This window comes from Pristiophorus japonicus, chromosome 14 (assembly GCF_044704955.1).
Source record: "Pristiophorus japonicus isolate sPriJap1 chromosome 14, sPriJap1.hap1, whole genome shotgun sequence".
NCBI classification, from domain to species: Eukaryota; Metazoa; Chordata; class Chondrichthyes; family Pristiophoridae; genus Pristiophorus; species Pristiophorus japonicus.
The window spans coordinates 36585569-36597665 of record NC_091990.1 but is presented as its reverse complement, the minus strand read 5'-3'; the positions used below and the strand labels follow the sequence as shown (position 1 = coordinate 36597665).

At 46.4% G+C, this 12097-nt stretch overlaps 1 protein-coding gene across 11 annotated transcripts in view; it reads left to right on the top strand.

The window, feature by feature from the left end:
• macf1a (microtubule actin crosslinking factor 1a) overlaps positions 1–12097 on the top strand; it is a 577816-nt gene that overhangs the window by 264790 nt on the left and 300929 nt on the right. For all 11 annotated transcript variants that reach the window (XM_070899169.1, XM_070899162.1, XM_070899161.1 and 8 more), the window contains one exon: positions 9217–9383. In XM_070899169.1, coding sequence (XP_070755270.1) covers positions 9217–9383 — 167 coding nt within the window. The remainder of the gene's footprint in view (positions 1–9216; positions 9384–12097) is intronic.

Below are 12097 nucleotides of genomic sequence, written 5' to 3'. Positions count from 1 at the left end.
AGGCTAATTTGTCACCTTTGCAGAGTGACTTCACTTCAAATACAGAGCTCCAGACTAGTAACACTCTGTACTCCTCTGGTTACTGCAGTCATTTTCCATCTACAGATGTAAATGATAGTGAATCTGGCAGAACAACAAACAGAGATTTTGAGCTGCTCTGCTCTATGCCTGATGGAAGCAATTTGTCCATTTCGGAAAATGAGCTTGGATTATCAATGAATAGTGAAGGCGAAGATGACAATGTAGAGCAGATCTTGCTTCTCGGCCAGGAAATGGTTAGTGTAAGGTTACTTTAATAATGTGGAGAAGCATATCTGTCATTCTTTAAAAACACTCCCTAGAAAATGTTTCTATTATGCATGCTGGTGTACACAACAACATTGTACTTTCAAATTTTACCAGTGTTGATATGCCTTTGCTTGACTGCAAGCAGCTTGTAAACAGCCCCCCCAAATTTAATTCCTGAAAGCAACAAACATTATTGGGACTGCATTAATTTACTTGAAAGGAAGACAGATAAGGACTATGACTAATTCGTACCTGCCTATAGCATATCTCTGTGCTCTTATTTTTTAATTAATTGGTTTTTAAAATTTCCATGTAAGGTCTCCTCTGTGAGGTCTTGCAGTTAGCTATTTGCTGAAGTGCCAAATGGAGCAGATGAAATGAAAAGACAAGGTAACTAACCACTCCATAGCAATCGTCAATTGTAACTTTTGGGCAACCGATTGGTGGAGCTGCTGACTGGTCTCCCGTACCGGTGCTGAAAAGATTGCTGTGATTTTGAGGCCCCGGCTTCATTTACATTTGGGTGACGAGCAGCTGTACGCAAACACATGTCCCAATGCTTCTCACTAGTTCAAAGCTGATCAATATTGGGCTTCCCCTGGCCAACAGCTAACTATGGGAGGATCACAATTACAGGGGTGGGTCTGGAGAAAGAGCTCCCTGGACAGCAGCTCTTCTGGGCCCCACAAACTTAAGTTGCAACTTACCTTTGTCGGTCCTCTTCAGTACCATCACACGTGGAACTGGTCGGAGCCTGCACGGCACACGGTCCCACCGGTTCAGACCCAAAATGGTAATTGAGGTCCTAGGACCCCGATTTGCATATTGAAAGGCGCCTAGCACCTGAAACAGGCGGTTGCTTTAGATGCCCTTTTCAAAATGGCGTTGGCTGCATCGTCTGTGTTAATGAATGTCATTTTGAAGTAGTTACTGCTACTATTACCAGGCATAGCAAATGATAATCGACTCCAGTGTTTATTGCATCTCTACTAACTGCTCGGAAACCACGTTTTATTGTGTACTTTTTTGGTTTGGCCAAATATTTTCAAATTGCTTTGCTGGACCTCACTCCAGTGCGTCCTCTTCACTTCGGCCGTGATTTCGCCTATTGAGGCGGATTCACTGCGGCCAGGTTCTGTAGCGAGGTCCCGCCTGCTACTGGCTCCATCCCGCTCTGTTGAAGTGATTTTACAATGATTGGGCTTGTTAAGCCCGCCCAGTGAGGCTCCCAGCTAATTAAAAGGAAGCAGGTCTGATGACTTAATTTGATGACGCATTATCAGCCGGTTTCCTTAAAGTGACCATGTCGAAATCAGTGGCGTAACTAGAGGATGTGGGCCTCAATGCAAACATGGATTACAAAAAAAAAAATCACAAAACGACAAGGAAAAGTGCAGCCGGCCCCTCGAGTGGGGGGGTCGAAGAAGGAGTTCGGGGTCTGGGGGAGCCGGGACCGGTGTGAGGGAGGGTTTACAGGGTGGGGAGTTACCGTGGGTTCTGGGAGCAGAGCTGAGCCGGGTGTGGAATGGCGCTTCAAGCTTGGGCTCTGTACAATTTCCAGAGTGAGAATGTGGGCGAAATCTCGGTGCGGGAGGACGAGGTGCTAAGCGAGCATGACATCGAGGGCTGGCTGGAGGGGGCCAACAGCTGCGGCCAGAGGGGCTTCTTCCCGGCCTTGTATGTGTAGATTCTGCGGGCCGGGAGCGGAGGCGAGGCCATCACTGGCATCCCTGGCAGCCATGTGGTCGAATGCTGGTGCTCTGTGTCCTGTGCAGCATCAGTTGATTGCAGAAAAGGTTGATGTTGGTACTGCTGGTGTGCCTGGTGCTGCTGGTGTTGGGGATGGTCGTGAGGGCCAAGGTGAGATTTATTCCAAGGGCACTGATACTAAGGTAATAGATGGCAGGTGAGGTTGAGATGACCGAAGCGATCCGCCAATGGTGAGGGAGGTTATTCAATTAAGGTGTCACTGGTTAAAGAGTTTGCTAGCTGCACAAAGCTCAATCTACCTTCCAAATGTAGTAAGCAACAGCTTCTAATCGTGGAAAGTTAACATCTATGGAATGGGAACTTTTATAGACCATTTGCAGCTGTCAAGTTAAGAAATCATCCCATGCTAACACAACACCGGACCTCCTTACCTGACGTAACCCCCGAGCAGTGGGGAAGCCGTTGCCGAACTCTTAAAATCTAACGGTGAGCTTAAAATAGTTTTTAAGTGCCTGTTAACAAGCTCTTAATAATCTAAGTTGCTTGCCTCGCCGCTTGATGTCGGGTCTGTTCAGCGCTGAACAGACATCTGGGAGACTAGTGTGGAGGCGGGTTGACAGTGGGGTCCCGACCCGCTATCGATCATTTTAAATTTCCCAGCTGACCCGCCTCCGATTCCATCCTCTCAGCACCGGTAAAATTCTGGCTGTTATGTTTCAGTAAGTGGCCAGCTACAGATGTCCACTAATGAATGTGATAAACAAATAATTTTATGCACAGTTGAAAACTAAGCTCTTCCTTTAAAACCTATCTCTTTGACTAAGCTTTGGACACCTGTCCTAGAATCCAAGAATAGTTACAGCACGGAAGAAGGCCATTCGGCCCATCGAGCCCGTGCCGACTCTCGGCTGGTCCCATTCCCCTGCCTTTTTCCCATAGCTCTGCAATTTTTTTTCCTTCAGATACTTATCCAACTCCCTTTTGAAAGTTAAGATTGAGTCTACCTCCACCACCCTTTCAGGCCGTGCATTCCAGAACCCAACCACCCGCTGCATAAAACAGGATTTTTCTTGCATTGCCTCTGGTTCTTTTATCAATCACCTTAAATGTCTCCTAATGTCTCCTTCTTTTGTTCGGTATTAATTTTCTTTCTGATTATGCTTGTGTGACGTGCTTTGGGACGTTTTACTATGTTAAAGATGCTATATAAATAATATCAACATTTTGAAGTTCACCTGTTAATGTTTCTAATTTTGACCATACTGTTGATCAGTACAGTTCTACATAGCCTGGTCCTTGATCCCACTATAACAGCAGAAAGCAAAATACAATATAGGTTACATCTTTTAAGATAATTCACAAAAGAATCAGAGGGAAGATGAGGATATTTTTTATTTTTACGTAGCGAGTTATGATCTGGAATGCGTTGCCTGAAAGGGTTGTCGAAGCAGATTCAGTAGTAACTTTTAAAAGGGACTTGGATAAATACTGAAAGGGGGAAAATTCACAGATTTATGGAGAAAGAGCAGGGGAGTAGAACTAATTCTAAAGCTCTTTCACAGAGCTGGCGCAGGCATGATGGGCCGAATGGCCTCTTGTGATCTATGGTTTTATGAAATTAGTTTTCTGGGGTATGAGGGAAAACTGCAAAGGTGACAAACTAATTCGGTACCCTATGGGATAAGTACAGATCTTCCCAGATGTAATTTTTTAAAACTCCAGTAATAGAAATGGAGACTCCTATGTCCTCAAGCCAAACTAATCAAGTCATGAACCACAATGATTTTCATATACCTATTTTTAGCATTTGCTTGTAAATTTAGCAGCAAAATCTCTTTGCATCTGACCTTTTTTAAATAAAACTGTTAAGTCAGATAAGGACGACTGAGCACCAACTTGCAGATGAATTTATTGTTGCAATGATTGCTAAATACTCTTCGGCAGTCCCTCGGAGTCGAGGATGCCTTGCTTCCACACTAAAAACGATTTCTCAGGTGACTGAGGAGTCCAATGTGGGAATTACAGTCTCTGACACAGGTGGGGCAGACAGTAGTTGAAGGAACAGGTGAGTGGGGGTCCTTGGGTTGTCATGCACTCCTTCCCCTGTTTGCGCTTGGCTTCCGCTTGCTCCCGGCGAAGAGACTCGAGGAGTTCGGCGCCTTCCCGAAGGCTTCTCCTCCACTTTGAGCGGTCTTGGGCCAGAGATTCCTAGGTGTCAATGGGGAGGTTGCACTTTTTCAAGAAGGCTTTGAGGGTGTCCTTGAAGCATTTCCTCTGCTCACCTGGGGCTCGCTTGCCGTGTCGAAGTTCCAAGTAGAGCGCTTGTTTTGGGAGTCTTGTATCAGGCATGTGGACGATGTGGCCCATCTATCGGAGCTGATCAAGCATGGTCAGTGCTTCGATGCTGGGGCCTGAGCGAGAATACCGTAGGTGGCCTTGACTGCGCTAAAGAATCTGTTATGTATGTAAACATTACTAATGTGTAAGACTTGACATTAGGGGACGCACCTGTGGGAGACCCAAGGGTCACCTGCACACCCTGAGCAAGCAGGTATAAAAGGCAGTTTTACCACACTGCCTCCTCACTCTGGAGTTACAATAAAGAGACCAAGTTCACAACAGTTTGAGCTTAAGATATACAGTCTTGTGGAGTTATTCTAAACATAACAGAATCCATGCATGTCGTGGTTGTTGGCTAGTTGCTGGATCTCCTCCGCTTTCTCCATCCATCATCTGTTCTTTAGGTTGCAAGTTTTTTTGTTGGACCTCGGCCTTCAGAAGTCTATGGAGCTGCTTTCTTGCTCTCGAGTTGTGTTGCTGTTTCCGTTCAAGAATGTCTTGCGCTTGTGGCGTATTAGCTTCTGGATCTCCTGGTCGTTCTTGTCGAACCAGTCTTGGTACTTGGTCGAGTGACTGACGCCTCTTGACAGGTGCTAATTATGTAGTCCTTGAGGGCAGACCAGGCGCTGTGGGCACTGCATCTTTGGATCATTGGGGAGTCGTCAGGTGGGTTGTGAGGCGCTGGTTGAATAGGGGTTTCTTAGCAGGGTCTTTGAGAGCTCCAGCTTTGATTTTCCTGCAGCATCGCTTCTATTGCCACTGCTGTTTTGGGGCCACATTGATGGAGATAACAGAGCAGATTAAGCAATGGTCTGTCCAGCATTTGTCAGCTCCTGTCATGGCACGGGCGATGCGGATATCCTTGCGGTCCCTCGCTCGGATGATGACGTAGTCTAGCAGATGCCAGTGCTTGGAGCGAAGGTGTTGCCATGAAGCCTTGTTCTTGTCTCTCTGACGGAACAGGGTGTTGGCTATGATGAGGTCATGTTCTAAGCATTTTGTCAGGAGGAGGATACTGTTGGAGCTAGTTTTCCCTCTCTGCTAATCACACCTCCCCAGAGGTCTGTGTCCTTTCCAACTCTGGTGTTAAAGTCGCCAAGCATGATCAGCTTGTCGCTCATTGAGACTCAGGACAGTGATTGTTCAAAGCTGTAGTAGAATTCCTCTTTGGTCTTGTCTGTAGCTTCCAGTGATGGGGCGTATGCACTGATGACCGTAGCGCATTGGTTCCGGGCTCGGGTGATCCGAAGAGTCATGAGGCATTCGTTTATTCTGCAAGGGGAATGTCTGAGACTCCGAACTAGCTCATTTTTTATGGCGAAGCCTGCCCAATGGAGGCGATATTCTTCTGGTTAATCTTTCCAGAAGGTATAGCCACCTTGAGCTGGCCTTCCCGGGCCTGCTGAGTCTCGCGATGTCTATGTCGAAACGTCTGAGCTCCTGGACAACGATAACAGTATGGTGTTCTGGTCTGTTGCTGTTCGGGTTGTCCATGAGGATCCTGATGTTCCAGGTCCTGAAATTTATTTTGTAGGGTGGACACGCGCGTGCCCGCGCGCGCACACACCTCCTTCCCGCAGATCCCCTCTCCCTGGGTTTCATAGGTTGCAGTGTAGTCCTCCTGACCTTGTGGGTCCGTGCTGCACCTTCCCAGGGCCTCGACCCCGCTGCTGGTCAATGCTCCTGGGACCCAGGCCCTGCTTGCCCACCCCGCTCCTCCCTACCTTGATCCTGGACCTTGACCTCATACTGACATCGCTCCTGGGTCTCGGAGATCCACCGGGCCTCACTTGACCTCGCTGCTCCTCCCGTTGTTGCTTCTGGGCCCCGACCCCGCTTCCGAGATACGCAGCCAATCAGCTACCTGGATTCTGGTGATGTCACACTTCGTTTTGTCGCCCTCTCGGGATGGCCCGCACTGGTCCCTGTGGTGGCGAGCTGCTTTTATCCCCGTTGTTGCTGGTGTCTCTGACCAGGTCGGGTTGCGCCGCGCTGAGTCCTGGGGCGATGCTACTTTTATCCCCAGTGTTGCTGCTGGTGTCTCCGACCAGGTCGGGTCGCCATCGCCAAATCACTGGAGGAATTCAGAATTCTCAGTTCTCGGGTGTAGGAGGTTACAGATTGCTAAATCACCTCCTTGTGCATTATACTTGAAATATACACAACCACAGAATTGCTGCTCGGATTGGGCAATACTTTGGAATTTGTTTTACTGAATACAGTCACTGGTAATTAGAGAGTTGTCACAAATATTATTTTATAGATTATTGAATCTGCTTTTCAGCATGTTGTCTCGCCCCTCTCTATCTCTGTAGCTCCTGCAGCCCAGAGAATTCTGAGTTCCTCCAATTCTGGCCTTTGTGCATCTCTGATTTCCTTCGCCCTACCATTGGTGGCCGTGCCTTCAGCTGTCTAGCTCTGGAATTCACTCCCTGAAACACTGCCTCTCCCTTTAATATGTTACTTAAAGCCTACTTGTTTTGCCAAGCTTTTTGCCATCTGATCTGTTGTCTCCTTCCGTGGCTTGGTTTCAATTTTTGATTGATTATGTTCCTGTGAAGAGCCTTGGGATGTCTTACTACGTTAAATGTGCTTATCATTATCATAGGCAGTCCTTCGAAGTCAAGGAAGACTTGCTTCCACTCCAAAAGTGAGTTCTCAATATGGGAATTACAGTCTCTGTCGCAGGTGGGACAGACAGTCGTTGGAGGAAACGGTGGGTGGGGAGCCTGGTTTGCCGCACGCTCCTTCTGCCTGCGCTTGTTTTCTGCATGCTCTCAACGACGAGACTCGAGGTGCTCGGCGCCCTCCTGGATGCTCTTCCTCCACTTAGGGCGGTCTTTGGCCAGGGACTCTCAGGTGTTAGTGGGGATGTTGCACATTATCAAGGAGGCTTTGAGGGTATCCATGAAACGTTTCCTCTGCCCACCTGGGGCTCGCTTGCCGTGTAGGAGTTCCGAGTAGAGCACTTGCTTTGGGAGTCTCGTGTCGGACATGCGGACAATGTGGCCCGCCCAACGGAGCTGGTCGAGTGTGGTCAGTGCTTCAATGCTGGGGATGTTTGCCTGATCGAGAACACTGATGTTGGTGCGCCTGTCCTCCCAGGGGATTTACAGGATCTTGCAGAGGCATCGCTGGTGGTATTTCTCCAGTGATTTGAGCATTTATATAAATGCAAGTGATTACCCTTAGGCAGCTGGGTTGAAATGTATTAAATTAACCCCTCGGGTATCTTTTTATGATTGAGTCCTTGTGTTCAGGCAGTATCAAGGCACACTTTTTTACCACATTTAAATATCTTCCAATTTTCCTCAGTTTAAAAAAAAATGCAGTTATTATGTACATGTTCAAATATTGGACAAAATAAACACACCATTCAGATAAGTTTCTTCCATTTGTGCTCGAAGAGAAAGTGTCATATTTTATAGGCTGATGTACTTTTTGTTAACTGAATTAAACCCCCCCCCCCCCCCAAAAGAAAATTGTGAACATTCGATGAATGTTAAGTGTGCAGAAAACTATTTAAATTTCAAATTTTAAAATGGAAACAAAGATGAGAAATTCAAGTCGGATATTCATCAGAACTGACATGGTCAGGGAAAAAACAAATAAGGGACAAACAACAGACAGTTGACTCTCTGTTTTTCACTCCCCTCTTTGTTGGTCATTTCAGCAAAAGGTCTCCTCAACATCACAGTTCTGGTGAACAATCCCACCTGAAACATTAACTTGTCTTTTCCTTTCAAATGGTGACTTTTCCAGAATTTTCTGTTTTTCATTTGGATTTCCAGCTTTCTTTTTTTATCTAACTTTACATTCCCAATGGTTCTTTTTGTGATGTGGCTTATTATCTTAACAAATGAGCTTTTACAATAGTTCTGGTTGGTAATGTTAGAACCTGACCAACGATCGCGAGCTCTATATGTCTGTCAGTTACATTGGCTCATTAGGTACTTTCAATGTAACTGTAGTACCCCTGTATAGCAATTTTGTAAAAAGACAATTATTTCACCAGTGTTAACCATTATCAAGGTTTGAACAGAAGTGTTTCCAGGTTAGCATCAATTCCCTATAAATGTAGGTTTTTCCTCCTGTCCAAAGATTAGCATCCTGTAGAAATTGATAAAAGGAAAGAACATTTATTTGTGCTTTACAGCCAATGAAGTACTTCAGAAGTGTAGTTTTGTAGATTCACACGGCAGCCAATCTGTACACTGCAAAGTTCACAAGCTGCAATGGGATAAATGATCTAGACACCAGGAGAAACTCCCCTGCTCCTGTTGGAATAGTATCATGGGATTTTTTACAGCCACCTGAGAGGACAGACAGGGCCTTGGGTTAACATCTCATTCAAAAGACAACACTTTCAAGCATGCAGCAATCTCTCAGTACTGCACCGAAGTGTCAGTTTTGATTATGCACACAAGTTTCCAGAATATGATATGATATATAGGTCCTAAAAATTATATTTCGGGGTTCTATTGAAAATGGATGAGTTGCAAGATTGGAGACTGGCCAATGTAACACACTTTTTCAAAAAGGGTTACAGAACTAATCTGAATAATTAGCGGTAGAGGACTACATGGATTGGCAGTATGAGTGGGAGTGTGCATGCATGTGTATACATATAAATTTTATCTGACAATAGTTCCATTTGCCAACTTTGTTCCCGGGAAGATTACAATGGGAACAACCAAGGTTTTATCAGAGAGATTAATTTAATAATGGGACTGGTATTTAGTTCGTCATTAGGGATGGAACTAATCTCCATGTTGATTATCTGTGAGCCAGACTTTTACTGTGTTCGTAGTGCATGTTTGTCTTAAATGAAATGTTTTAGGTGTAGCTATGTTTCACCATATGTATCTTCCTTTGCAGATCTCGGAGATCTATGTGAGTGGCGAATCAGGTGACATGTCAGCAAAAGAAAAACTGCTACTTTGGACACAGAAGTTGACGGAAGGTTATTCTGGATTAAAATGCTCCAATTTCACCTCCAGCTGGAGTGATGGAAAAGTATTTAATGCTATCATCCATAAGTACAGGTGAATTATTATGATTTAATTTGAAAAATAAGAGTTAGGGAGATTTTGTTGAGTTTTTGTTACAATTGCCAGGAAAAGAAAAAAGAAAGGCGCATTTATATAACGTCTTTCCTGACCAACGGACGTCTCAAAGCATTTAACAACCAATGAAGTACTTTTGAAGTGTAGTCACTGTTGTAATGTAGGACATGCGGCAGCCAATTTGCGCACAGTAAGCTCCTACAAACAGCAATGTAATAATGAGCCGATAATCTGTTTTTAGTGATGTTGGTTGTGGGATAAATATTGGCCAGGACACCGGGGATAACGCTTCTGCTCTTCTTCAAAATAGTGCCTTGGGATCATTTACATCCACCTGAGAGAGCAGACAGGGCCTCGGTTTAACGCCTCATCCAAAAGACTGCATCTCCGACAGTGCAGCACTCCCTCAGCACTGCACTGAGTGTCAGCCTAGATTTTTGTGCTCAAGTCTCTGGAGTGGAACTTGAACCCACAACCTTCTGACTCTGAGGGAAAGGTGCTAACAACTTAGTCACTGACTAACACGTAAAGGCTCATAAAATAAATGTAGGAACAGGAGTAGTCCATTCAGCCGCTTGAGCATGTTCCGCCATTCAGTTAGATCATAGCTAATCTGTACCTCCATACCATTTCCCTGCCACTAAAGGAAATCCCAGATTGCTATTCACATAAAGTGGAAATATTGCATTAATTATTGGCTTAATGTACAATTTATACTAAATCTGAGAATTTAGAACCACCTATTTATCCTTACCCCTTCTATTTTGTAATATTGATCTCCAAGATTACACATAATTATATATTAAATATGTAAAAGCAGACTAAGCCAAACTATCAGCTGAAATTCATCGATGTCCCGCCCGTTGCCATCGAGGTTCCACCGGAAATGGCCGTTTTCTGGGCGATTGCTCTGGAACCGCCCATCTCCCGTCGAGGATCCAACCGGCGGAAGATTGGTGGGCAAGGGTCCCGCCCGCCTGGGCCGGATGTCTGTTAATCGGCATTTTGATCACTTTTTGTGTACTCCTGCCGCCCGCCAGAAGGACCACTCTGGAAAAGCAGGTCTGAGCTAGGCGGCAGTGGACCAGCAATCGCACATCGGGCAGGAGGGAGGGAGGCAGCATTGTGATAGGGCAGCACTCGTACATCGGGTGGGTGGGAGGGGGAGAGAGGGAGAGAGCATTGGGACAGTTCTGGCACATCGGCTGGGAGGCAATGCTGGTGGCCATCACATCACGGCAGCCAGGCGATTCTGCACCATATCAGTGGGACTGCTAGACAGAAGTTAGGTCACTGTTGCATTACTTTCTTGCTGATGCTGATGTTTAAATTGCATGTGATAAAACCGACTGAAATGTGTCTAAGCTAATGGAGGCTTTTTTGTTCCACCTTGTTAAAAGTCCTTCATTGAGAAGGCCAATGGCGAAGGGAAAATTATGAGTGACTGAGAAGTGTTTAGCATCTCACATTTTGTACACCCAAGCTGATTTATTCATTGTCTCGCACAATGTACTGCAATGTAACTCCTCCATGTTTGGCCTCGCAAAAAAGACGGTTGATGTGCAAACCTCAAGGTCTGCACTGCAACTTGGTAAACTAGAGTAATTGAATGACAGCCTTCCTGCATTCATTGTCGTCTTGTGATGGCCTGATGACAGGACCTATTATACACTGCATATCCAGGACCCATTATACACTGCAGTCAGATGTGGATGGGAAGATATTCCTGATGAAGCAGATGACCTGAGGGACAGATGTGTGGTTGGCGCAACGCACCACACATATGACATTAAAATGACACGCGCACAAACAGGGTCAACAATGTGAGTGTATTTACAAGTGCACAATGACGAACGTTACAAAATATTATGATATATCTATCAATCTATATATCTTGCAGCTATGTCCGATTTCCTCTTCCTCCCCATGCCTACACGACGGAGTGGCCCCTCACTGCCTCTGGTTCAGGAGGTTGTGCAGGAGGGCAGCGTCTCGGTGCGGGACCGAAGGCACCAGGATCTCCTGCTCCTCCTCATCTGTGTGCCTTGAGGGTGTGGGGTCGGGGGATTGCACTGCGCGTGCAGAACCACCACCTGCCTTGAGGCCTCGACACTTTCTGATGTGCGCTCCAACACTGTGAGGAGGCACTCCATCCTTTGGGTGTGCTGCTGGGTGAATGTGGCGATGGTGGCAACTATCCCAGCCATGGTCTGCTGCATCTCGCGACCTACCTCCACGTTGGTGGTTGATAGCTGGACCATCTGGCTCAATAGAGCGAGACGTGCTGCATCCGCAGGTGGTTGCTCGATGATGCTGGAGGCTGGGGCCTTGCTTCCCTTTGCGCCATGGATTCTGCGTTTGCTTGAGTGGAGTCTGTTGGGAACCCCAGGAAATCTGAGCCCGACGCCAAGGTTCTGCGGACACTTGGCTGACTCGGCGGGGGGCTGATGTCAGGCGCTTCCGGATCTTCCAATTGAAGGGGTACAAATATGGGCCCTTCTCCCTCCTCCTCTTCCTCGCCCTGGATGGTGGAGGTGGACATGGGTGATGTGGGCTAGGGGTGTAGGAAGGATCTGGTGTCCTTGGGTGTGGAGAACGTCTGGGTGGGAGATGCTGGGGTGTGACAGCATCAATGAAGGCCAGAGGTCGATGGTCTCTTCAGATCCGTGGTGTCCGAGTCAGCATCTGCAATT